The 23,768-nt window shown below is 39.7% G+C and overlaps 1 protein-coding gene across 1 annotated transcript in view; it reads left to right on the top strand.

Moving 5' to 3' along the window:
* The window catches only part of GRIP2 (glutamate receptor interacting protein 2), a 180,648-nt gene that overhangs the window by 86,246 nt on the left and 70,634 nt on the right, over positions 1 to 23,768 (top strand). Inside the window, exons 8-13 of the mRNA XM_074196104.1 lie at positions 5,004 to 5,151; positions 5,787 to 5,956; positions 10,790 to 10,915; positions 13,538 to 13,690; positions 16,175 to 16,361; positions 22,270 to 22,415. Of these exons, the coding sequence (XP_074052205.1) occupies positions 5,004 to 5,151; positions 5,787 to 5,956; positions 10,790 to 10,915; positions 13,538 to 13,690; positions 16,175 to 16,361; positions 22,270 to 22,415 (930 nt within the window). The remainder of the gene's footprint in view (positions 1 to 5,003; positions 5,152 to 5,786; positions 5,957 to 10,789; positions 10,916 to 13,537; positions 13,691 to 16,174; positions 16,362 to 22,269; positions 22,416 to 23,768) is intronic.

Here is a 23,768-nt window from a genome sequence, read left to right as displayed (position 1 = left end):
CTCTTCTTGAATATCTCTACTGGCTCCCTATTGCCTCTGGAATCAAATGGAAACTCCTTTGTTTGACATTCAATATCCTTCTCTGTCTAGTTCCAACCTACCTTTTCAGACGTTTTATACTTTACTCCCCTTTGAGCATGGTACAATTCAGGCAAACTGGCCTTCTCTCTGTTTCTCATATACAATACTCCATTTCTCATCTCCAAACCTTTGTCCTGGCAGTCCCCCATGCCTACAATATTCTTCTTCCTCCCTTCTGCTTCCTAGGATCTCAGATTTCCCTTATGGCTCAATTTAAGCATGACCTTCTATGTAGACAAGGTCTTCCTTGATTTCCTCACCAGCTTCCAGTCCTTCTCTCTTCTCAGTCCCCTGAAAAAATTTGCCTTATATCTATTTGGCACCTATTTGGGGAATACCCAAGGAGATAAAGGTTATATTCTGAGATTTTAAGCTATTTGAGGGCAGGAACTATTTCCCTTTTAAATTTCTATCTCCAGTGTCTAATGCAGAATAGGCACTTAATAAATGCTTATTGATTACATGAACAGAGATTGATCTGCCTCCTCAAAGTTTAAAGTATTGATTATTGAGGATCCCGCTCTGTGTCTATGATAAAAGACCACTTCCTTAATCCTGGCATGGCTCACCCATACCAGTCATCAGCAAGGGAACTTTTATTTCCCAAATTAGTCAGGGGAGGAGATATCTTGGGTAAGCAGAGTATTTTGGTGAGTCTTTAAATTACACAGGTATCTGGATAAACTTATAAGGAAAGAAAGGTTATATAAACCAAATTGTTCATCCTATGGACCTTTGTACCAATACAAAGCATCATTAGAATGGAGGGACTTGGTAATGCCAAGGAAAGAGTGTGACTGGGTTCAGATGATTTCTAAAACCCTGGAAAAGAATTAAGGGGAATAGGGTAGAGATTGATGGACTGACACCATTTACAGAAAATCCCATCAGTGTTGTTAAGGATTTCCACTAGCAAACCCTCCCTTTAGATAGACACATCAATGTGTGAATTGTTGCTTTCTTGGCAGGAAACTAGTGAGATCAAAGCAACCTGTGTGTGGGGGCAGTCATTGGAGATAAGGGCAGGATGAAGCCAGACTAAAGACTTTATATAGGAGCTCTGTCCACAGTACCAGTGGCATGGAGCTCAGAAGAGCTTGCCTAGTCTGTAGAATAGCCTGTTCATAGGTCTTGGGAGACTCATTTAATTTTTGTGTTTTGTAGAGTAATGAAAAAAAAATGGAGGAGACTTTAGAAGATCTGGGGTACCATGGAACTGGTTTTGTTATTGTGTTTATGGTTTTAAAACTGGTTATATTATACACTGAGCACCAAAGTGGTGGAAGTAAACAGAAATCAAGACTAGCTAACAGCCTATTTTTGTTTCTCCCTAGTGGAGAATTTCTTACCTGAATTAGGTTCATGGATGTTTTTCCCAAAATCAGATTTTGATTCTTAACACTTTGTTTCTTTGTTCTATAGCATCTATTTTCCTTTAGATGAAAGACATTTTTGTCTTTAATTGCCTAATAGTGGCTGGCATATAATAGGCACTTAATAAATGTTGATCTAGAGGTGAAAATTCTGAGCGTTAACATCTGTTAAGCATGTATTTTGTCTTGGGCTTACTTGAATCATTTTAAAATCACTGTGAACACGACAAGCCCTGTTCTAACTCTCCTCCTAATTTTGCTAAACTACAAGCCTCTGACCCTTGTTTACCAAATCAAACCATTCCTCAATGGGTAAGAAAGGTTTCTGTTCCCTTTCCAAAGATGGCATTTCTTCTACATGTATTTCATGACCCAGGGGAAGCTCAGACTAGAATTCTAAGTTTACAACTCTTGTTGGTTGTGTCAGACTCTTCATGACCTCATTTGGGATTTTCTTGACAAAGATACTAGAGTAGCTTGCGATTTCCTTCTCTAACTCATTTTACAGATGAGGAAACTGAGGCAAACAAGATTAAGTGACTTGCCCAGGGTCACAACTGTAAGGGACTGAGACTGGATTTGAATTCAGGTCTTTCTGACTTTAGGTCTGGTGCTCCACCTACTGCAACCCTCAGCAATCTACAACTGAACTGCCTAAAACACATAAGAATTACCATTGTGATTAAATCATCTTATCTTTTCCCCCTCTCTAACACACTAAAGAAAATAACTCCCCAAAGTAATCAAATGCCACCCCCAGCACTGACCCTGCTAGTACTCCTAAGACCTCTTAAAGCCAGATAGTTGATAACAGAAATGCCTTGGGGAGAAAGAGCATAGTACCTGGGTTCAAATCCCTACTCTGACATCACCAGTGTGTCCTTGGACTCAGGTCTCATTATCTTCCTTTGCTGACCAAATGACCTCTAAGTCCTCTTCCTGATCTATAATCCTATGACTTAACAATACAGGTGGCCTTAGGCAAGTCTAACTTTTTATAAAATGGATGGAATCAGTCTTGGGTAAGGCCCTCTCCAGCACTAATCTTCAAATTGCTCTAACCTCCTTTGCTGCACCTGTCCCACCCTTCTCCCTCAGTCACCTGGCACCCTCAGGCTCAGTATAGGCTCCAAAGGACTTTCATTGCCTAACATGGATATGGTAGGAATTTAACAAATTATTGATGGTTGTTTAATCCCTTAATCCAAATCCATTATTTTATAGATGAGAAAACTAAGTCTTAGAAGTTCAATGATTTACCCATGGTCCAATAGCAATTAATTGACAAAGCCAGGACATGCACTCTTGCCCTTTAATCTCCATTTACCTATTGCCTCCCCTAATGATGATGTTTGTCCTTCATTCTCAAAGAAGACCATGACCTCGGGGAGGGGATGCCATGACAAGGACATGAATTAGATTTGAGTGAAGGGGTGTTGTGCTAAGTCACCAACCTCACTTTCTCCTCCAGAGCCACCTGGGTCCAGTGGTCAGATATAGATCAAGATTATTGGAGATGATCATGAATGTGAGGCAATAGGGTTTGTTAAGTGACTTGTTCAAAGTCACACAGTTAGTAAATTTCAAGTGTCTGAAACTGCATTCCTCCCAACTCCAAGACCACTGCTCTACCCACTGTACCACCTTATTCCTGTTCTTTCCATCCCAAACACCTTAAAGAAACACCCCAAGAAATTTCAAAAGGTTCAAAGGAGAAAGGTATGAAGAGAAGACCACAAAGTTACCCTTAAAATGCTATCTCAAGAGTGAGAAAAGAGGCCAGAAAAGAAAGGGAGATAAGAAATAAGAAGGAAAAGGTAAACCATCCTGGGGTGATCAGGGCAGACATTCTGCTCATTCAAATTCCTCCCCCCAGGCAGCTAGGTGGCATAGTGGATAAAGCACCAGCCTTGGAGTCAGGAGTACCTGGGTTCAAATGTGATCTCAGACACTTAATAATTACCTAGCTGTGTGACCTTGGGCAAGCCACTTAACCCCATTTACCTTGCAAAAAAAAAACCTAAAAAAAATTCCTCCCCCCACTTTCAGTTAAGATGCTGACATCACAAAAACTTTGGTTATAGATAATAAAGATGGCAGCATCTCCCTAGGGGAACTTAGGGGAATGACTCTGACTGATTCTGACTGTGACTCTAGCCTGCTATGTAATCTTGAACACATCACTTCTACTCTGAGTCTTAAATTCCTCATTTCTAAAATGAGGGGCAAATAGGTGAAACAATGAATAGACACAGGACTTGGAATCAGAAAGACTCAGCTTCCCAAGTTCAAATCTAACCTCAGATGCTTACTAGCAGTGTGACCCAAGGTCACTTACCCTGTTTGCTTCAGTTTCCACATCTGTAAAACGATTAGAAGGAAATGGAATACCATTTCCGCATCTTTGCCAAGAAAAATCCAAATAGGGTCACAAAGAGTAAGACCCTCCTGAGCAATAGCAAAGTGAAGAGATTGGAGCAGATAATCTCTGAAGGCTCCTCTAGCTCTAACCAATAGACTCCAAAGAGGTGACAGAGAAATGGCAGAAAGAGAGAAGTTGTCCAAAGTAACTTAATATCACTTAAAAGAGAACACTAGAATGTTCTCTTGATGTTGATCATCCAGAGGAGTTGGTGTGGTCAGAAGTCATACTACAAGGTATTCATGTGAGGGGGAGTCTGAGAACAGATTGAGTGTACTAGGGGTGTTGTATTTGAGGGATTTGGGGCATGGTAAAGAGAGATCTTACCACTTCATATTTTGGATGGGTTTCTATGCTGTGATCTCTAATACAGAAGAAGGCTTGACTGAGTAAGGGGGAGGAAGGAAGAGAGGTGGGGTCCAGGTCCAGGTAGGGTTCTTATAGAAGCAATAGGACACAATACAAAGAACATTTGACTAGAAGTCAAGAGTCTGGGTTCATTGTATGACCCTCTATGCTATGGTCTCAGTTTCCTCATCTGTAAAATCATATGGTTATCTTAGATTAGGCATTTCCAATCTAGGATACACATTGTCCTAGAGTATATAAGAAGCTTATCAAGGGGAAACATGAAACATTTCTTTTTAGAATTAATTTCCAATCAACTAAGTGACAAAAGTTATAGTGAATCTTTTATTTCTTATATTCATGGTAAAATCTATAGTTGATTTTTTTTATCATATTAAATAAAGATTATAGTAAAGTTTACTGAAATCCAAAGGATGCAGAGACCAAAAAAGTTGGGAATTCCTGGATTAGTTGTTTTCCCTGAAAAATATTTTATGTTTTTATGATTCTATCCATTCTGTTGGTAACAGAAGTTAGATTAGTCTAGCTTTAAGGGGACCTAGAATAGGGGGAGAACAATGAAAAAAGGCTGACTTTCTTGCCTCTATGGTACATCTCTTATAAGAGGATCTCATTCTTCATTTTCTTTCTTCTTTCTGAAGTAAAGGGAAGCAATAGCCAAGACTCCTTCCTACCTAGGCAGCTCCTAAGTTCATACTGACTGATGTTCCATTTCTCTCTTTTTTGTCCTCTCAAACACACCCTATTCCCCTTCCCAGATACAGTAGCCAACGCCTCAGGTCCTTTATTAGTGGAAATAGCCAAGACGCCGGGCTCTACTCTCGGAATCTCTCTCACCTCTGGCACCCACAGGAACAAACAGGTCATTGTGATTGACAAGATCAAGCCGGCCAGCGTGGTAGACAGGTATGGCAGGTATCCCACAGGAGCACTCAGGAGGAGACACTGGGCATAGCCATTGGGCCCCTGCACCAGGGCCTTAGGAAAGACTTCCAGCACTCTCTTTCTTCATAATTTCCATCTCCATCTTAAATTCCTGTCTTCAGAATCAATGCTGTTGAGAGGAACAGGCCCTATTCCTTCCTACTCCCTTCCTCAAAATTGGGAATAAGAAATTGGTCAATCAAAAAATTAGGGCAAGGGTGGTGAAAAGAGCTTTGGATTTGGAGTCAGAAAATATGGGTTCAAATCCCAGTTCTGCCTCTGAATACCCATGGGCTAGTTGCTTTCTCTCTTTAGACGTCAGTTTCCTCATCTGTGAAGTGATGGGTTTGGTCAGTGACTTCTGAGCTCCCTTCCTTCCATCTCTAAATCAATAATTCTATTATTATAAGATTGGAAGTCTCCCATGTGTACAAGTCAGAAGCCAAACTCAATACCTAATTTCCCCAAGAGCTGCATCTGACTCTTCCAGCTGCCATTTGCCTCCCTGCTGCTCTCCCCTAAAACACAGGAACTCACTGCCAGAGTCAGCCCATTACCTTCTTCTCCCTCTTGTGGCCCTGGGGGTTGCACCAGCCTATCTCTGCTCTTCTCTGCAGGTGTGGGGCCCTGCACATTGGTGACCACATCCTGTCCATCGATGGCACCAGCACCGAGCACTGTTCTGTTCTAGAGGCAATGCAGCTGTTAGCCAGTACCACAGAGAATGTCAAGTTGGAGATCCTACCGGCCCACCAGAGCAGGCTCCCCCTGAAGCCTCCTGATGCAGGTGGGTTGGACCCAATGGCAAGACAGATTGGGCAACCTTCTAGTACCATGGACAAAGCTTGCCCTCTTGCTTCCTCAAGATACCTGGAGCTATTTCTCTAAACTCAACAACTGAGTATTCAAGCCCCTGTACCTGACCCTGGGTGGGAATGGAAGGACAAAAGGAAGGTAAAACATTTTGAGAACATGGTGCCTGCCATGAACTCAGAGGGCCTTTAGAACTCATTCAACCCAACCCCTTCATGGGGACAAGTTTGGAAACTGAAGCCCATGGAGAATTCATTTGCTTAATATTATACTAGTAAGTGGTAGAATTAAGATTAGAACTTGGATCTTCTGAACTCCAATCCAGTGTTCTTCCCACTTCCAACTGCACTGGGAAGTAGAAGAACCATTAAGAGTCCAGCTGGGCAAAGAAACAGGATCACAGATTTAGAACTGGGAGGGATCTCAGGGTCCCCTCTAGTCCAACTCCTTCATTGACAGATGAGGAAACTGAGGACTAGGAGGATAAGTGAACAGTGGAGGCAGGATCTGAACCCAAGTCCTAAAATTCCAGAACCAGTTGTAGGTCTGGGACAAGTTGTCTACTAACTCCCAATTCAATTGTCTCATTTGGTGCCTCTCATATACTCTGCCTTATACAAGAGTTGTTTTATGCATATCTTTAGTTGCTTATGTTATCTCCCCAATTAGACTGTGGGGTCCTTAGGAACAGGGACTGCATAGATATTTTGTCTATCTTTGTGTCTCTAATCCTAGGACAGTGCCTGCCACATAGTATATATTTAATAAATGTCTGTTGGCACATATAAGTGTTTAATAAAAGTCTATTGGCACATAGTAGGTGTTTAATAAATGCTTGTTGGCACATAATAAGTGTTTAATAAATGTTTATTGACTGACTACTCTTATTTATTCTAAGATCTTTGAGGGTTAACACCATATCTTATGTCTTATCTATCATCATAATCATAATCTTTTTTGTTTGATCTGGATCTATGTTTCCATTGGTATAGGGAACTCTAGAAAAGGAAACAATCTGTGCTCTCTGGCTTTGTAGAAGAAAGAACCCAAGGCCCAAAGAAAAAGTGACAAATTAGATGGTAAAATTATTTTTTGAGCCAGATCTCTTGGCCTCTTGATTGCCAAACTCTGTCTGCCACACAAGGTGGGAAAGAGGGCAGGGAAGTAGATGAAAGAAGATAAGGAGAGGGAAGCAGGAAGGATGTTTCTTCAGAAAGGGTCAGGTAAACCAATAATAGCCAGAGACTTTGGGTAGGAGAGGGACATGAGGAGTCCTAGTGTTCCCCAACTCCCAAATAATTCCCTTTCAGCTCATATAATTAGAACCCCAAATGGAAAAGGTACCAGGCAGAAGCCTGCAAGCTCTAAGCACAACTTGGAGAATTAACAGAAATTCAAATTGACCTCTCCATCTCATATGCATCCCTCATACCATTCCTGAGCGGGATGTAAATAGTATCTGTGGTTTCTCTCCACAAAGGAGAAAGGAATTCACAGGAGCAGCTGAGCAAGGCAAGAAGGAATGTGGTGTTGTCTGGGATTCATCTTTCAATGGCACACTAATAATAATTAACTTAAACCTACAACTCACCAGCTGCTTGAACCAATAGAATGATCTAGGAGTTAATGTACTTCTAGGAGCAGATATATAGGAAGAGGAAGGATAGAAAGGAATTTGGTTACAGGCCTGCTCTGATTTGGTATTTGCCCTCTCATGGACTTTGGATCTTTTCTGGGAATTTCAGCATACTGTATAGATCCCAGAATTAGAAGAAAGAAAAAAAGAAAGGGGCAGGGTTTAGAGGGGAGGTTTGGTAGGGGAATGATCAAAGTCAAGTCTTTTCCTAGTCTTGGTCAGAAGCCATTAGGGGAGCTGGAGATAAACTAAGCTATGATTTTCTCCCCTAGATCTTCTCAAATTCCATTGACCTTAGCCTTTCTTTCTCTTCACTCTTCCATCCTTACATCTGACAAATATTTGAGTACCTTAGAGCAAGGTGTCAAATTCAAAGAGAAACAGAAGCCATGAAATCATAGGTAAATTTTCTACAGGTTTCAGGTTGTCTTAGTTTGAAAAAGTAATATTTAGTCTATGGTCTATTGTATTTTTATTTATTTTGTTAAATATTTCCCCAATTACATTTTAATCTGGTTCAGAACTCTTTTGGAAATGTCTGTTTGACACTTCTACCCTAGAGTTTAGACTGAAAAATGTTTATGTTTAGGATTGAGGGATATCCAGAGAGGATTGGCACTCCAATTCTGCTCCCATAGAACTTTCAGTTCAGAAATGGATAAGGTAGAGAAAGATCAGTGGAAAGAGTCTTGATTTAAAGGCAGAGGACCTGACTTAGAATCCTGACTCCACAACATGCTAGCTATGTAAACGTGGGTAAATCATTTAACTTTTCTGTGACTCAGTTTTCCCATCTTTAAAATAAATGAGTTGGACAAGATCTCTTTCAACTCTAATATTCTGTGATCCCTAGTTGTTTACTGAAAGTTCAGTTTCTTGAGATGGCGCCAGCTGTGAAGACTGGTCCTTGATCTTGGTAAAAGATTAAGAGAAGCCTGATGGTCCATGGGACCTATGGGCATGTTACATTTGGAAGGCATTATGGTACAGTAGATAGGACAGTGGACCTGGAGACCAAAAGACATCCATTTAAATCCCTCCACAGATGTTTACTAGCTCTGTAATCCTAGGGAATTCATTTAACCTCTGTTATTTTCTTATCTGTAAATTTCCTTATCTATAAAGTGGGAATAATTATAGTATCTACATTACAGAGTTTGTTGAGACCATCAAATGAAATTATAGTATATAGATATTATATGCATAAATAGCTGTGTGTATGCACACACACACACACACACACACACACACACACACAATTATAAGGTGTCCCAACATCTCAGTGCGGTTTTAAGCTACTTAAATATGTAAATATACATATATGGCTATGTATAAAATGCCAAGCAATTTGTAAATCCTACATGGCAATGTAGATTTTAACTGTTATTCCCAAGGAATGCAGAGGAAAAGCCTGTTGCAAATCATCTTTTCATTGAGGCTCCCATAGATCATCTGTTACTAACTGTAGCCTAGTTTTGTAATTCTCTGGGTCAATGGGAAGCAAAAGAACAAGCCCTAGATTAGAAGACAGAGCTTGTGACCACTCTTGGTTTTGCCTCAGTTTATAAAGCACTTTGATAAAGATAATTCCCTGTGACTCAGCTTTGATAGCCATAAAATGGGACTCCTAGATGTATAGTAAGAGAGAGGGCGCTTACTTCACAGTCAGGAAGACTTGTTCTCCAGTCTATCCTCTGACATATCCTGGCTGGAAGGAAGGTATTCAAGATAATAAATTGCAGAATCTCCTCTCCTCAAGAGAAACCCAGGCGTCATTTGTGGTTGAGTTGAAATGAAAATCACCTGTGGCTTTGACCTAGTGAAAACAGAAGGAAAATAAGAAAAGGAACAAGGAAAATAACAGCTAATATCTCTCACCCTGTGAAGAAAGTAGTGCAAGTATTTATTCCTATTTTAGAGATGAGGAAAATGAGATTCAATGATTAAAACAGAGACCTGAACCTAGGTCTTCGGACTTCATATCGAGAGCTCCATATCCATATCTCGTTACTCCACTATCCATACATAATAATACATATAATTTTCAAAAATGCTGTTCTCTATTGAATTTTTCTTCAGAAAGGGGCAGGCAGCCCAATAATGATGAGAGATTCATGCAATAATAAACTCACTTTAGGTAACACACTTTCCAGGGAGTATAAGAGTGTAGGAAAATCTATTTTTATCTTTCTTGACCATAGTTCAATATAGCAGGGTTATATATATATATGATTAAAAATCTTGAGCTTTCTGAGTCTTAGGTTCATCACCTGGAAGATTATTGAATTGAATTGGATGATATCTGTTTTCCCTCAGCTCTAAAGTCTTTGATTCTGTGATCTAACAGAGTCTTTTGAGAGGTCTTTGGATAGAACAAGTGAGCTATCCCAGGATTCAGAAGGACAAGGATGCTGTTACCTTTGACATTCATTGCCTATGTTACAAGGCCCAACTTCTTGGAGTCTCAGTTTCCTCAGTTTCCTTGGGGGTGGCCTACAATTAACTCTGAGGCTCTTTCTTGCTTCATATATAACATGGCCTGAAGAAGATTCAAGGGAGGAGGGGCACACAGTTGTCAGACCTTACATAGGATGTACAAATGTCTCATTGGATCAGCAAAGAGGAAAGCACGTGATAGAATCCTAGACTGCTAGAGTTGGAAGGAGCGTTGGAGAACCCCAAGTCCAATTTCCTCTTATAGAGATGACTTTTATAGAGGAATAGAGAGGGGAATTAACTTACTTGAAGTAATGTAGGTAGTAGATAGCAAAAATGAGAGTCAAACCAGGTCCTCTGTCTCCAAATCTAAGGTACTTACCACTACACCTTCCTGGAAGGAGTTATGTTTGTCTGAGAAGTTTGATACTCAGGAGTCAGGAAAAAGTCCCCAAACTGCCCATCCCTTCCAAGTAGTTATTTGCAAAAGGGTGGGATAGGGGCAAATGAAGGATACAAGTCCTCTGACCCATCCTTTGTTCATCAATCCTCAGAGACCCAAAGCAATAGCTTCATGGTGCATTGTCATTTGGGATAGTCTCTTGTGCTCTCTTTGCCTGGCTTTCCTTCAGATTGTGCTGCCCCTAATGCCCATGCCATCTCTTTCTCTTCTTTCTCCACTCTTCCTTTTGGGCCTCTCTTTTCTATCTTGGGTTGCCTGTGGTCTGGACACAGTGAAGGTGCAGAAGAGTGACCATCACCACTGTTGGGACCCCTGTGTCAACTATTGCCCCAGCCACCATTCCAGCCATTGCAAGACACCCACCTGGAATCAGCCCTCCAGCCAGGATTACTGCAAACGTAAGAGTTTGGGCCAATCAGAACTGTAGCAATCTCATAATTTTTCTCCTCCTCCCATTCCCTTCTCTGCCCCAAGCAATGAGCCTGGATTTAAAAAATGGTATATTCATCCTTTCGGAAACAGTCATGATTTAGGTCAATTAAGTAACATTTATTAAATCCTTACTGTGTAAGGCACTGTACTAGATTGTTGATATTTGTCCTTCATTCTTCAATAAGACTATGACATCACAAAGACCTCCTTTCTTCCCTATTAGAAGTAGGTTCCTTGAGGGTAGGGACTGTTATGCTTTTGTCTTGACTTTCCTAGCATTTAATGCAGGTCCTTAATAAATGCTTGCTGATGAATTGATTGGTAAAACATACACAGATAAGTATAATATAGGAATGTAGTAAAGGATCATAGATCCACACACAGATATAAACAGGATTTGAACCCAAGTCTAACCAGTTTTATTTCCCCTTCACTACACTGCCATCTTAAGTCAGTCACTTGTGCCTTTGGCAATTTTAATCATCATGAAGAACTTTATTCTATGTAAGGAACTGTGGTAGGAGCTGGGGCTAGACAAATTTAAAACAATATAATTCCTGTCCTAGAGGAACATATAGTCTCATAAAAGGGCATGACCCATCTGCACATAGCTGTAATTCAAATAGAACACTATAATTCAATTCATTCCACTAATAATAATTAGAACATCAAAAATAGGATCACTAATACATAACAAGACTGCAAAACACTTTATATATATGTGTGTGTGTGTGTGTGTGTGTGAGAGAGAGAGAGAGAGAGAGAGAGAGAGAGAGAGAGAGAGAGAGAGGTTGGTACAATTATCCTCTTTTTACAGATGAGAAATAGAAGTTAAATGATTGTCCAGGGCTACAGTTGTCTTCTAGGTCTTCTTGACTCCAGACCTAGAATTCTCTCTACTTTTCTCAAAGTGAACCAAAGAGTCTTTTTTTAAGAAAGATTTTACTTATTTTGAGTTTTACAATTCCCCCCCCCCATTCTTGCTTCCCTCCCTCCACCCCCTAGAGAAGGCATTCTGTTAGTCTTAACTTTGGTTCCATGTTATACATTGATCTCAGTTGTATGTGATCACAGAGAAATCATACCCTTAAGAAAGAAAACTAAAGTATGAGATAGTAAAATTACATAATAAGATAACTTTTTTTTTCTAATTTGACAGTAATAGTCTTTGGTCTTTGTTCAAAGTCCACAGTTCTTTCTCTGGATAGAGATGCAGATAGCCCAAAATTGTCCCTGATTGTTGCACTGAAGGGATAAGCAAGTCCATCGAGGCTTATCATCGCCCCCATGTTGCTGTTAGGGTGTACAATGTTTTTCTGTGAACCAAAGATTCTTAATCTTTTTTTGGTCCCTGTACTTCCTTTGGCAATCTAATGAAACCTATGGACCTGCAGAGTCATGTTTTTGCATGAAGAAAATACATCCAATTATGTTGAAATACAATTATCTGATTATTAAAAATTACAAGCTCATAGATTCCAAGTGGAGAATCTCTGGTTCAATGAGTACCAAACCCTTAGAGAAATACCAAATTTAGTAGTTCTAGTCCTCATGGGGCTTATAGTTCAGTCATAATGTGTGCATAGAAGAGGTTAAACAAAAAAAAGATTGCAAAGCCTCAGGAAGGAAAGGTCATTCATGATGTATGATCAAAAAAGACTTAATGCAGGAAATGGCATTTCCATTTGAACTAGATTTTAAAATCTGGATAGAAATTTTAGAGACAGTAAAAGCCAGGCAGTTCATCTTATTTTCAAAAAAATGAAATCACTGCTTTAAGAACAAGAGGGAGAAAGGGGTTCAACATCAGCTCAATTCTTATGGTAAACCTACAATAACAAAACATGGTGCACGGTGACATGTCACATTATGTCAGGAAGAAAAAGTATAGACACATCTGGGATTTGATGTTGTAATACTACTTAGATGAAAGTCAGGAAAAAAGGGAAATTTTTAAAAATTCATATTTTATTTTATTTTTCCAGTTCCATGTTATGAAAGTTTTTCATTATTCATCCATATGCATATTTATGTTACAGAATTTTTCTTCCATTCCCCCACTTCAGCAGTGAACAGTCTAATGATCATTGTTCTTGTCCATTTGTGTTTAACATGTTTACATATTAGTCATTTTCTGTATGAAGAATTAGGACAAAGGGAAAAGAAAGAAAACAATGAGAATGAAAGGAAAAAATATAAGAGAAATTTTTCAAAAGTGAACATGGTGTTCATTCAGATTCTGTAAGCATTTTTGTTTGTTTTGTTTTGTTTTTTCTTTGACTGGATGTGAATAGTATTGTCCATAATATGTCTTCCAGGGTGGTCCTAGCTTTCTGAACTGCTGAGAGGAGCTGTATCCATCAAAGTCATTCAACTCACAATGTTGCTGTTAATGTGTATAATGGTTCTTTTGGTTCTGCTCAAAGGGAAATATTTTTAACAAATTGTGAACAACCTAAGTTCTAGTTCTTTTTTTAAGTGAATGGTTCCCTTTTAAACTCTTGAAATATAAAACTTAGAGGGGTTACAGAGTTGGCGCAGACTTGAATATTGCTATATCATTCAACTGTGGTTAACTTTCTCCCCAGCCTTATCTGCAGCCCCTTTCTCCTCACCGATGCTGAATGCTCATGGCTTCTCTTGCCCAAACTCGAGTACACTACCTCGGAGCACCCAACCCATGAGCCCCCGGGCAACTATGATGAGGAGAAGACAAAGAAAAAAGGAGTACAAAAGTTCATGTAAGGAAACTGACTCTGAATAAACTTGTGTCTTTAGATCAATTATCCTCTCTGGTCTCAGTTTCTCTATCTCTACAATAAGAGGATTGACCTAGATATTGTCTAAGAAGTCTTTCTAATTTCCAACAAATTATGTTCAAAAGTCTCTTTTTTTCTTTTGAATTTTGCCTTATAACATTTCTTTTATCTCTTGAACATTCGGTGTTTTAAGTCCTTTTCCAGGACTGGCATTTTGTGTTCTAAGATCTCTTCTATCTTTACTAACATTGTATACATTAATGTTCTTTATAGTTCAGATACTCTGTTCTGCTATGATATCCTATGAATATAGCCCTCTCTCCACTTTTCTCTGCTGATTAGGCTAACCCCTCAGATCCTTTTTTGTATTCCTTGACTGTCACCCCTATGGTAGAATCTGGATCTGTTTTTTTTTTTTTTTAGAATTTATTATTATTATTACTTTTTTCACCCTGTTGTTAAAAAAAAGGATTTTTTGAATCTTGCAAGCTTAAACATAATCCAAGCTAAGACTATGTGGGGTTATGTCAACCATAAGTCATCACTGGAGAAGCACCTGAGAGGAAATGATTATGATTGGACATTGAATTTGGCTCAAAATATCCTAGTTCCATTTATAACTTAGTGTCATTAGGAAAATGCATTCTAAGGTCCAGAGAGGGATGCCAGAAACATGTATTTTTCTCTTCCCTATCTATCTATGACATTTACTTTCCCTAAAATAGACTCTGAAGACAAGCACTTTGCTGTAGGACCCAGAGTAGATGTTTGAGAAGGCCAAACCAGGACCAGTGAGAGATGTGCATAGTCATAGAAAGGCAAATATTTTGTTTCATAATAAGGAAGAACTTCCTCATGGTGGATGTTGTGCAATCACAGACTAGAGATACCTAAAAAAAAATTGAGATCCTTATTACCAGAAATGTCTGAGCAGAGGATAGATGACTCCATGACTAGGAGGTCAGATCAGACAACCTCTAGGATACTTTATAAACAGAAATATGCTGGAAAAACTTTTAACAACCAGCTCTGGGGGGAAAAAACAAAACAGCACATTTGCATGACACCATTTAAGTATAATCTATATCATTAATTTCTTTGACCCCTTCTTAAGTCTTGAAATCAGGAGAACAATAAATCAAACTTTGATTTGTAATATTTGGCAATTTCTGAGGTGTGAATACTTTCACTAAGAATTTAACAGTTTGTTGTCTTGAGGTGGTATGAGTGGACTCTAGCAGACCCCTGTCTATATTGGGATTATGTGACAGAGAAATCAGTGTACCATGGGATAGGAGAGAGAACTGAACTTGGAGCCAGGAACTCCAGAGACCCTGATATGCACTAGCTGTATGACTCTTGGGAAGTTATTTCATTTCTCTGAGCTTCAATTTTCCTGTCCTAACTACCTTAGAGTTGTAAGCACTGTGTTGCGCAAACCTTCAAAGCAGAAGTGATTATAATTGTTTAAGGAACCCTCATGATTTAAACAGTGGCTATTCAAATAAACAAGTTATAGGTGAAGATGAAGTCTTCATTTTGTATGGGACCATGCATCCATTCACTGCTTTTCCAATGTGACTCTGAATACGTTGTCCCTGTAGGATAATGTATGGTAGCCCAAATTTCAGGCAGCAAGATGCAGGGAAAAGAGTTTTGACCTTGGATTCAGAAGACCTGGGTTGGAATTTGACCTCTGACATTTACAATTTTATGACCTTTGGAAAACCTTCCTGAGTCTCAGTTTCTTTGTCAGTAAAAGGAAGGGCTTGATTGATATGACTTTAGTCTCTTTTAACTCTAGATCTATGATACTCACTATGTTTTGCTCAGATTGGGAGACTTACATGGAAAAGGAATTCTTGCTTTAGATTGTGATTGAATTAGATGACTCCAAAAGTCCCTCCAATTCTGAGGTTCTAAGATCTGCTGACTCTAAGGCTGCCCTCCTTACCTCACTCTACCCATCATTATCCTTCTGAGTGACAGAGAAAGGTAAGAGAAAGAGAATAGACATTTATTTAGTATCCAGGTCATGTGCTAAGCTCTTCACAAATATTTTCTCACTTGAACCTCACAACCCTATGAGGTATTTGCTATTATTATCATCCCCATTTGATAGTTGAGCATACTGCGGCAAATTGAAGTTAAATGACTTTCCCAGAGTCACATAACTAGTACATATCTGAGACCAGACTTAAGTCACATCTTCCTGACACTAGGCCCAGCACTCTATCCGCTACTGCACCTAGCAGTCTCCCAAAGGATAAAAGCATTCATTGAGGATGTTTCATTTTAGGAAGGAATATTTACTGGGAAGAAATCACTAATGTAACAAAGGGAAAGTCAGACCTAGTGTCTAGATGCCTTATAATAAGCTGGGAAAGACTCAGAGCTGTGGAAAAAAACCCCCATCAGTGTCCTGGATTCCAGGTGCTAACCTAATCCATTTTTCTCTTCTCTCAGTGTCCCTTGCCTCCAGCACCGTGGGGCCTGGTGGCCAAATTGTGCATACAGAAACAACAGAAGTGGTCCTTAGGGGTGACCCCCTGAATGGCTTTGGGCTCCAACTCCAAGGTGGAATCTTCGCCACAGAAACCCTGTCCTCCCCACCTCTCATCCGCTTCATTGAGCCCGACAGCCCTGCTGAAAGGTAAGATCTATTCCTCAGGAACCAGAAGCAATCCGACTGTTGGACACACTGACTATTTCTCCAGACCCAGTCCTGCTATTAGAGTCTAAAAGAAAGAAAAGAAAAAGAAGGTACTAGAATTCCAAGCCCCATCTTTAGATGGTATTGAATCTAGTCAGTCAAGTATCAAATAGAGATAACATATAATCAGATGTCCATTTGAGAGATCAGAGTCAGAACTGTACCCATAATCTTAATGATATAAAAAATTTCTCCACTATAAAGTAGGTTGGCACCTTCATTTAGAACTCAAAAGTTCTAGGTATTCCTGAAGTATTTAGAGGATAAATGACTTGCCCAGGGTCATGTAGTCAATATGCATCAGAAGAGTACTTTGGTCCTGGTCTTCCTGGGGCTGACCCTGGAGTCTGACCCATGAGTCTGCAGAGATGGCATAAGTCCAACACAACCTAGGATAAGTACAGCCCCAGCCTGTACTTCACAGGCATGCTCCCTCCCTACTGCAGGAAGTTCAGAAATCAATGTGGCCTGAAGTAGGCAGTGAAAGTTTCCTGAAGGAGGAAATTCTCCAGTTGGGCCTTTAATACTGCCTAGAATTTAATTAGATGGAGAAGAAGGAAAGGCACAATAGATAAGACTAATGATCTGAGCAAAGGTATGGATGTGAGAAATAGTTATAGATCTGCGTGGAAACCATCCAGATTGGAGCAGAGGATGGATATAGGGTAATTGAGAGATAATTAAGTTAAATAGGTTTGAAGGGGCATCTAGGTGGCATAGGAGATAGAGCAACAGCCTTGAAATCAAAGCAAGACACTTAGTGCCAGTTGCCTCCAAAGAGAGACAGATTTAGTTCAGAACTTTGAGTGAGAATTTGGGGCTTGGCCCAGTAAGTACTAAAGAGCCAGGCCTTTCTTCACACCACAACCCTGCCAGCAAGATTCACTAAAACAAAAACTTAAGCTATAGGAAGTCTTTTGGTTTTAGCTCTAATTTGTAATTATAATGAGTTTTTCTCTTTCAATGAATAAAAAAAATTATACTACATGAAGGAGGTCCCAAAATCTTTCAGAGATGTTTTCTATTGGGGAATGTCAACTCCCCAAGTTCTTGGGGCAAGTCAGTCTGTAAGATAGAATTATTAAGTTAACTTGCCAGAGAAAAGGGAGGTCTGTGTCTGTGTTTGTAAAAATATGCCTGTTTGTACTGTATACTTTTTTTGGTGTGCTTCTGAGTGTGTCTGTTGGTAAGTCTGTTTGCCTCTGATGTCTGTGTCTCTGATAGTCTAGAGATTGACCAGACAGATTATGGAAGGACTTGAAATCCAGGTCAGGACTTAGTTCTTCAGTCTTTGTTTGTTTGTTTTTGCAAGGCAATGGGGTTAAGTGACTTGCCCAAGGTCAAACAGCTAAGTAATTATCAAGTGTCTGAGGTTGGATTTGAACTCAGGTCTGTCTGACTCCAGGTCAGTGCTCTATCTACTGTACCACCTAGCTGTCCCTCTTCAGTCTTAACCAGTTGTCATCTTTTGAATTTTTGAAGAAGCTAAAGGAGTTATGCCAGAGACCAGGACTTTGGGGATTTATGTCTTCCTGTTTACAGCAGTCACCTCCCTAAGAGAGTATAACTGAGACTTGGCAAGTCCTCCTGCACCATGGCCCTTTTTTCCATGCAATATGCCAAATACCTTGCTGTGAAGTCACTGCAGCAGTGAGGAACTCTGGGAGGAAGCCACACTCTTCTCCAGATCGGTACCCAAAGGACCATGACAAAATACTAAAAATCGTGAAAGATGAGGGAACTATGCTAAGTCCAAGACTAAACAGATGAGGGCTGGCGCTATACTTATACTAGGTTATGTTAGACCTATTCCATCTCTGCAGACTCATGGGTCATTACCCTGAAAGATGTGACCTATTACCAATATGCCACACCATACAGGCTGCACATAAAGATATCAAATTCTCCAGGCAGTGTAGGAAATCAGACTTACTGTGAGAGCTAACTTAGGACAATTCTGAGAAGCCTCTGCGATACTGCAGAAGGGCACTTGACTGTCTCCAATCTCTAACATGTGAATCAAAAGACTTGATTTCAAATTCTGGTGCTACGTGTATGATTCCTAGGCAAGTCATTTCCTCTTTGGGGGGGAGTGTTTGGGGGAATCCTCAGTTTCCTAACTTGTAAAGCATGGGTATTGGGCAAAATGATCTATTCTGAATGCTAGTACTCTTCTATACTCTAGGGCCTTAAAGTCATAGATTTAAACCTGAAAGAAATCCCTTGGAAGTTATTGAGTCCAAGTCTTTGACTTTCATGATTGCAGGTGGAGTCCAATGGGCCAAATAGTCTATTTCTGGGACCCCTGAACCTTTAGGGAATCTAGGTCTTTTTGAGTGTGTGTGTGTGTGTGTGTGTGTGTGTGTGTGTGTGGTTGGGAGGTAGGGAAAAGAAATTACCTTTAGAAGTTTAAGACTTTTTACTCTAACCACTAGATGTTGGATATCATTTAAAGAGGACCCATTGAGTTACTATCTGACATGGACATGTAAGAGTCTGAGCTCCTGGATCTTTATTGCAGACCATGATGCATTAAAAAGTATTGAGGAAGGGTCTTGTTTTCAAGAGTACAATAATGAAAAGGGAATTAACCACACAGTCAGGGGGCAGTTAGGTGGGACAATGGATGGAGCACCAGTCCTAGAGTAAGGAGGACCTGAATTCAATTCTAACCTCAGACACTTAATAATTGTCTTGCTGTGTGACCTTGGGCAAGTCACTTAACCCCATTGCCTTAAATAAATGAAAAAAATTATTTTGAAAAGGAATAGCTTTGTTAAAAAAAAAAAACAATCAGGAGACCTACAGGACTGGATACTTTTGACAGAACTAAGTTTCTTCTCTTGTCTCAATTTCCTTATATGAAAAATGGAGAATTTGGATGATGCCCACCAATGTTTCTTCCAGATCTAAAGTAGGAAAGTAAAAATGAAGTAAAGGGCTACACTAGATAACATTAATGTCATACTTCAAGATCTGCAACGTGCTTTATATTTATTATCTGGCTTAAGGGAAGTGAGGGCTTTTATTACCCTCATTTTATATAGGAAGAAATTAAAGAACTGAGAAGCTAAATGATTTACCCCAGATGATGATGATGTTGATGATAGCTAGGATTCATATATTGTTTTAAGATTTACAAAACAATTTGCATATCCTGATTCATTTGAGGTTCAAAACAACTTTGTGAGGTAAGTTCTATTATGATCCCTATTTTATGATAGGCCAAGTTTCCTCCTAGTATGATGATGTCCTGGTCTTCAGGCTTGGATTCTTCAGCAATCTGTAATTTCATTCATTGAATCTCCCTTTAGTCCTGGAGATCTCAAATCTTCAGTAATTCAATAGAGAGTCCGCAGTTACCATTACCAAAGCAGTTCATATCCTGCAGCCAAGATGGTAAGAATCCTCTCCAAACCTAGCCAACCTGTCCTAGGAAGAGATACATGACTGGTCACTAGATCTATTTTTCAAATCTTTTCAGCTTTGTTGGTATTAAGAAGAACAGGGGCCTATAGACTGAAAATTGTTTTGTCTCTCTTGTCCATGGTAACAAGCCAGAATGTCACAATCCTCCCCTGATCCTCAAGTCACAAAGGGAACTGACCCAACACTCTGTTAAGCATCAATGTGCCAGAAAGGCCGGGCATATGTTTTCTCCATTGTCTTTGTTCTGTGACCCTTAAAACATGCCCTAAATTTGGTTTGTACACAGTGAAAGTAGTACAAGCTTGATAGGGAGAGGATATGAGTTTAAGTCCTGCCATTATCTTTCAGTCTGTATGATCCTAGAGCAGATCACTTCACCACCCCAGGACTCAGTTTCCTCATCATTAAAATGGTTGGACTACATTGTCTTTAAGATCCTTTACAACTCTTAAAAAAAGAAAAAGAAAAGGACACTTTAAAAACAGAAATAGGGGCAGCTAGGTTGTGCAGTGGATAGAGCACCGGCCCTGGAGTCAGGAGTACCTGATTTCAAATTCGGCCTCAGACAATACCTAGCTATGTGGCCTTGGGAAAGTCACTTAACCCCATTGCCTTGCAAAAAAAAACAAAAAACAAAAAACAGCAATAACAGTGATCTCATTTTCCAGGCTCAGATAACTGTCATAGAGAAACCCCAAACCAACATGACCTGATGGGTCTAGTCAACCTTTGACATCAGCATTTGTCCTGTTCCAATCAAGTCTTATGGTTGAAGAATTTCAGAGGCCATTTAATCTGGAAATGTTCTCTGCTTGAGAAATCGTCTAGTCTTTGAGGGAAGATCATCAGGACTGATTGCCCACTACCAGCTATTAGACTGTGACTCCTTGAGAATGACAACTGTTTTTTTTTTTTTGCATCCTCAGCACTTAGTACAAAGCTGGCTCATAGTAGGCATTTAATAAATGTTATTTGACTGACATCATCCCAACTGCAGTTGTTAACTGTGTATCAAGACAAAACTTATCATCAATCAAAGTAGAGATATAAGCCAATGGGAATTATCTAAATGTGAATAAGATGACTTTTCTCCACACTATCTTTTCAACTTCTTCCTAACGTATTTTGATAAAAGCTAGCATGGAACAGTAAGAAGAGAAATTATTCTGGAGTCAGAGGACCTGGGGCCTCCCTGGGTTCCTGGGGGAGCTCTCTAGATATTCTGAATATCAATTTCCTAGAAAACGAGCAAGGTTGGCTTAATGGCCTCCCTTCTCATTCTAAATCTGTTATCCTTTGATCTTTCATAATACCTCTGAATTTTCACTCACATTTTTGCCTTTCCCAAATTTCCCTCTTCCCCATTTGAATTGAATTCTTATTGATCCTTCAAGTTCTAAAGGCCATTAATTAAATGGGGTGGTGACTAGATTGCTCAGATTGAAATCAGGAAGTTCTGAATTCAAATTCCACCTTAGATACTTTTTTAGCTATGTAACCCTGGGCAAGTCACTTCATCTATCCCAACCTCAATTTTCTCATCTGTAAAATGTAGATATTATCGGGGCAGCTAGGTGGTGCAGTGAATAAAGCACCAGCCCTGGAGTCAGGAGTACCTGGGTTCAAATCCGGTCTCAGACACTTAATAATTACCTAGCCATGTGGCCTTGGGCAAGCCACTTAACCCCATTTGCCTTGCAAAAAAAAAACTTTAAAAAATGCAGATATTATCACTGATCCCACAAACTTATTGTAATACCAAATGATATCCTAATTCTAATTCTGCTTCTGATAACCCTAATACTGGCTATTATTATTAATTTATTATTATCATCATCATCATCATCATCATCATTATTATTTTATTATACCCAGTCCAAGTGTATGAATTTTCACTAACCTTCTCAGCTCACAGTGGTTACTTGCCCCTCTGAATTCCAGTTAAGGTCCATATCTGTCTTGGGTAGTTGTCAAATTCTTATGCTTTGTATTTGTCTCTGGGTTTCATTGCCCCACAGAGTTATGTGCTCTTGAGAGTCAAAACCAAATTTGATTTATGACTAAATGTTCTTATTATCCTCATTGTACATTCTTTCTCAGTAACTTTTTATGGACTGAAATGTTGTCTTAGGAGCCCATAGTTGGAGAAAGCCCTGGGCTGGGATGTGGGAGTCCTGACTTCTCAATCCAACTCTCGTCCATATTCTGCATGGTTGTGTACCTATATTTTGCCCCCATAAAGGCCCCTTCCTGGACTTCAGCTGGATCCTAGTCACAATATGGGGTTGGAATGGAAGGACCTCTTGAGTCTTTTCCAGCTGTGAAAAGTTGATCCCATCCCATGTTCTTTGTCTCCCCCCTTCCCTACTCTCCTTTTCCCCAACCCTGAATGCCCCCATCCTTCTCTTTGGGATTCCAGATGTGGCCTGCTGCAGGTTGGAGACAGAGTACTGTCCATCAACAGCATTGCCACGGAAGATGGCACCATGGAGGAAACCAACCAGCTCCTGCGGGATGCAGCTCTCTCAAACAAAGTCTCCCTAGAGATTGAGTTTGATGTAGCAGGTAACCAGACCCTTTATACTTTAAGCATGCTTCCAAAAGTAGGCCTACTAGATTAGAATTCAGAAGGAGGATACAATTTTCCTTTTCCTCATTCCATGATGCCTCCAAAAGTGCTCTCAGGTATTCCCCAAAAGGAGACCATGGTATAATAAAAAAAAATAATAAAAGAGTAGCTAAGAAAACTACATTCTAGTTTCTAGCTCTGTTACTTGCTATCCAGTTGACTTTGGACATATCACAAAATCTCTTTGAACTTAACTTTCCTCATCTGTAAATTAGGGATAAGCAAATTCTGCCTGTCTAACTCCCTAGTAATAATGAATGTGAAAGTACATTAGAAATAAATGTGAACTGATCTAAGAAAATGGCAGGAATGGGGAGAATAAGCATTATTTAGTGCCTACTATCTTTCAGGCAGTGTGTGTGCTAATTGCTACACAAATATTTTCTCACTTCATCCTCACAACAACCTTATGTGGAAGGTACTGTTATTATCTCCATTTGACAGATAAGAAAACTGAGGTGAAGAGAGGTTAAATGATTTTCAAGGGTTACAAAGTGAGGAAGTATCTGAAGTTAGATTTGAACTTAGGTCTTCCTGACTTCAGGTCTAGCTTTCTAGCCACTGAGCCATCTAGCTGTCTAGCCCAAAGGAGTATTTATAGTTCTACTCTGTTACATAAAATAAGACCATTTCTGTACAAAAGGGAGTGTTAGAAAAAGAGGTGTTGAACATCTTATCTGTTGAAGAGCCATGCCAAATCATACTGTCATCCTCTTGGGGTGGTGCTCTCCCTTGAGTTGAAGATACATTCTTGATGCTCATAGCATTCTAGACCCCAGCCTTCCAGGGCTTAATATAGCCTCTTAACCTAACAGCTGGTGAGGCCTCTGAGTGGTTATTATTAGGCTGGGTAGATTCCGTGTCAGCTCAGTTCCCTTGGGATCACTTGATAACTAGGAAACGGTGGGCCATCTTATGGCCACAGAGGGGTCACTAGCCTGCATGTTAGTATACCTGTAAATATCTTGAGGGAGTAGATGAGGGCCTTACCTATAGGTGAACCTTGAAGGACCTTTGAGCTCTCTAATACTCCAACTTTCATTCATTCATTTAGCAAAAATTTATATGTATTTACTATGTATCATGTATTGTTCTAGATATGGAGATACAAAAACAAAATTAAATAGTCTTTCCTCAAGCAACTTATAGTCTACTTAAGTAGGAAACAGCGCATATACAGATAAATGCAAAGTTTATTTTATATGAAGTACAAGGAGAAGATTAGCAATGGGGAGAGGAGGACTATCAGGATAAGCGGTGTTGGAGCTGAGATCTGAAAGTAGTTAAGG

The sequence above is a fragment of the Macrotis lagotis genome, chromosome 8, assembly GCF_037893015.1.
Source record: "Macrotis lagotis isolate mMagLag1 chromosome 8, bilby.v1.9.chrom.fasta, whole genome shotgun sequence".
Classification (NCBI taxonomy): Eukaryota; Metazoa; Chordata; class Mammalia; order Peramelemorphia; family Peramelidae; genus Macrotis; species Macrotis lagotis.
This window is presented reverse-complemented; position numbering and strand designations above follow the sequence as displayed.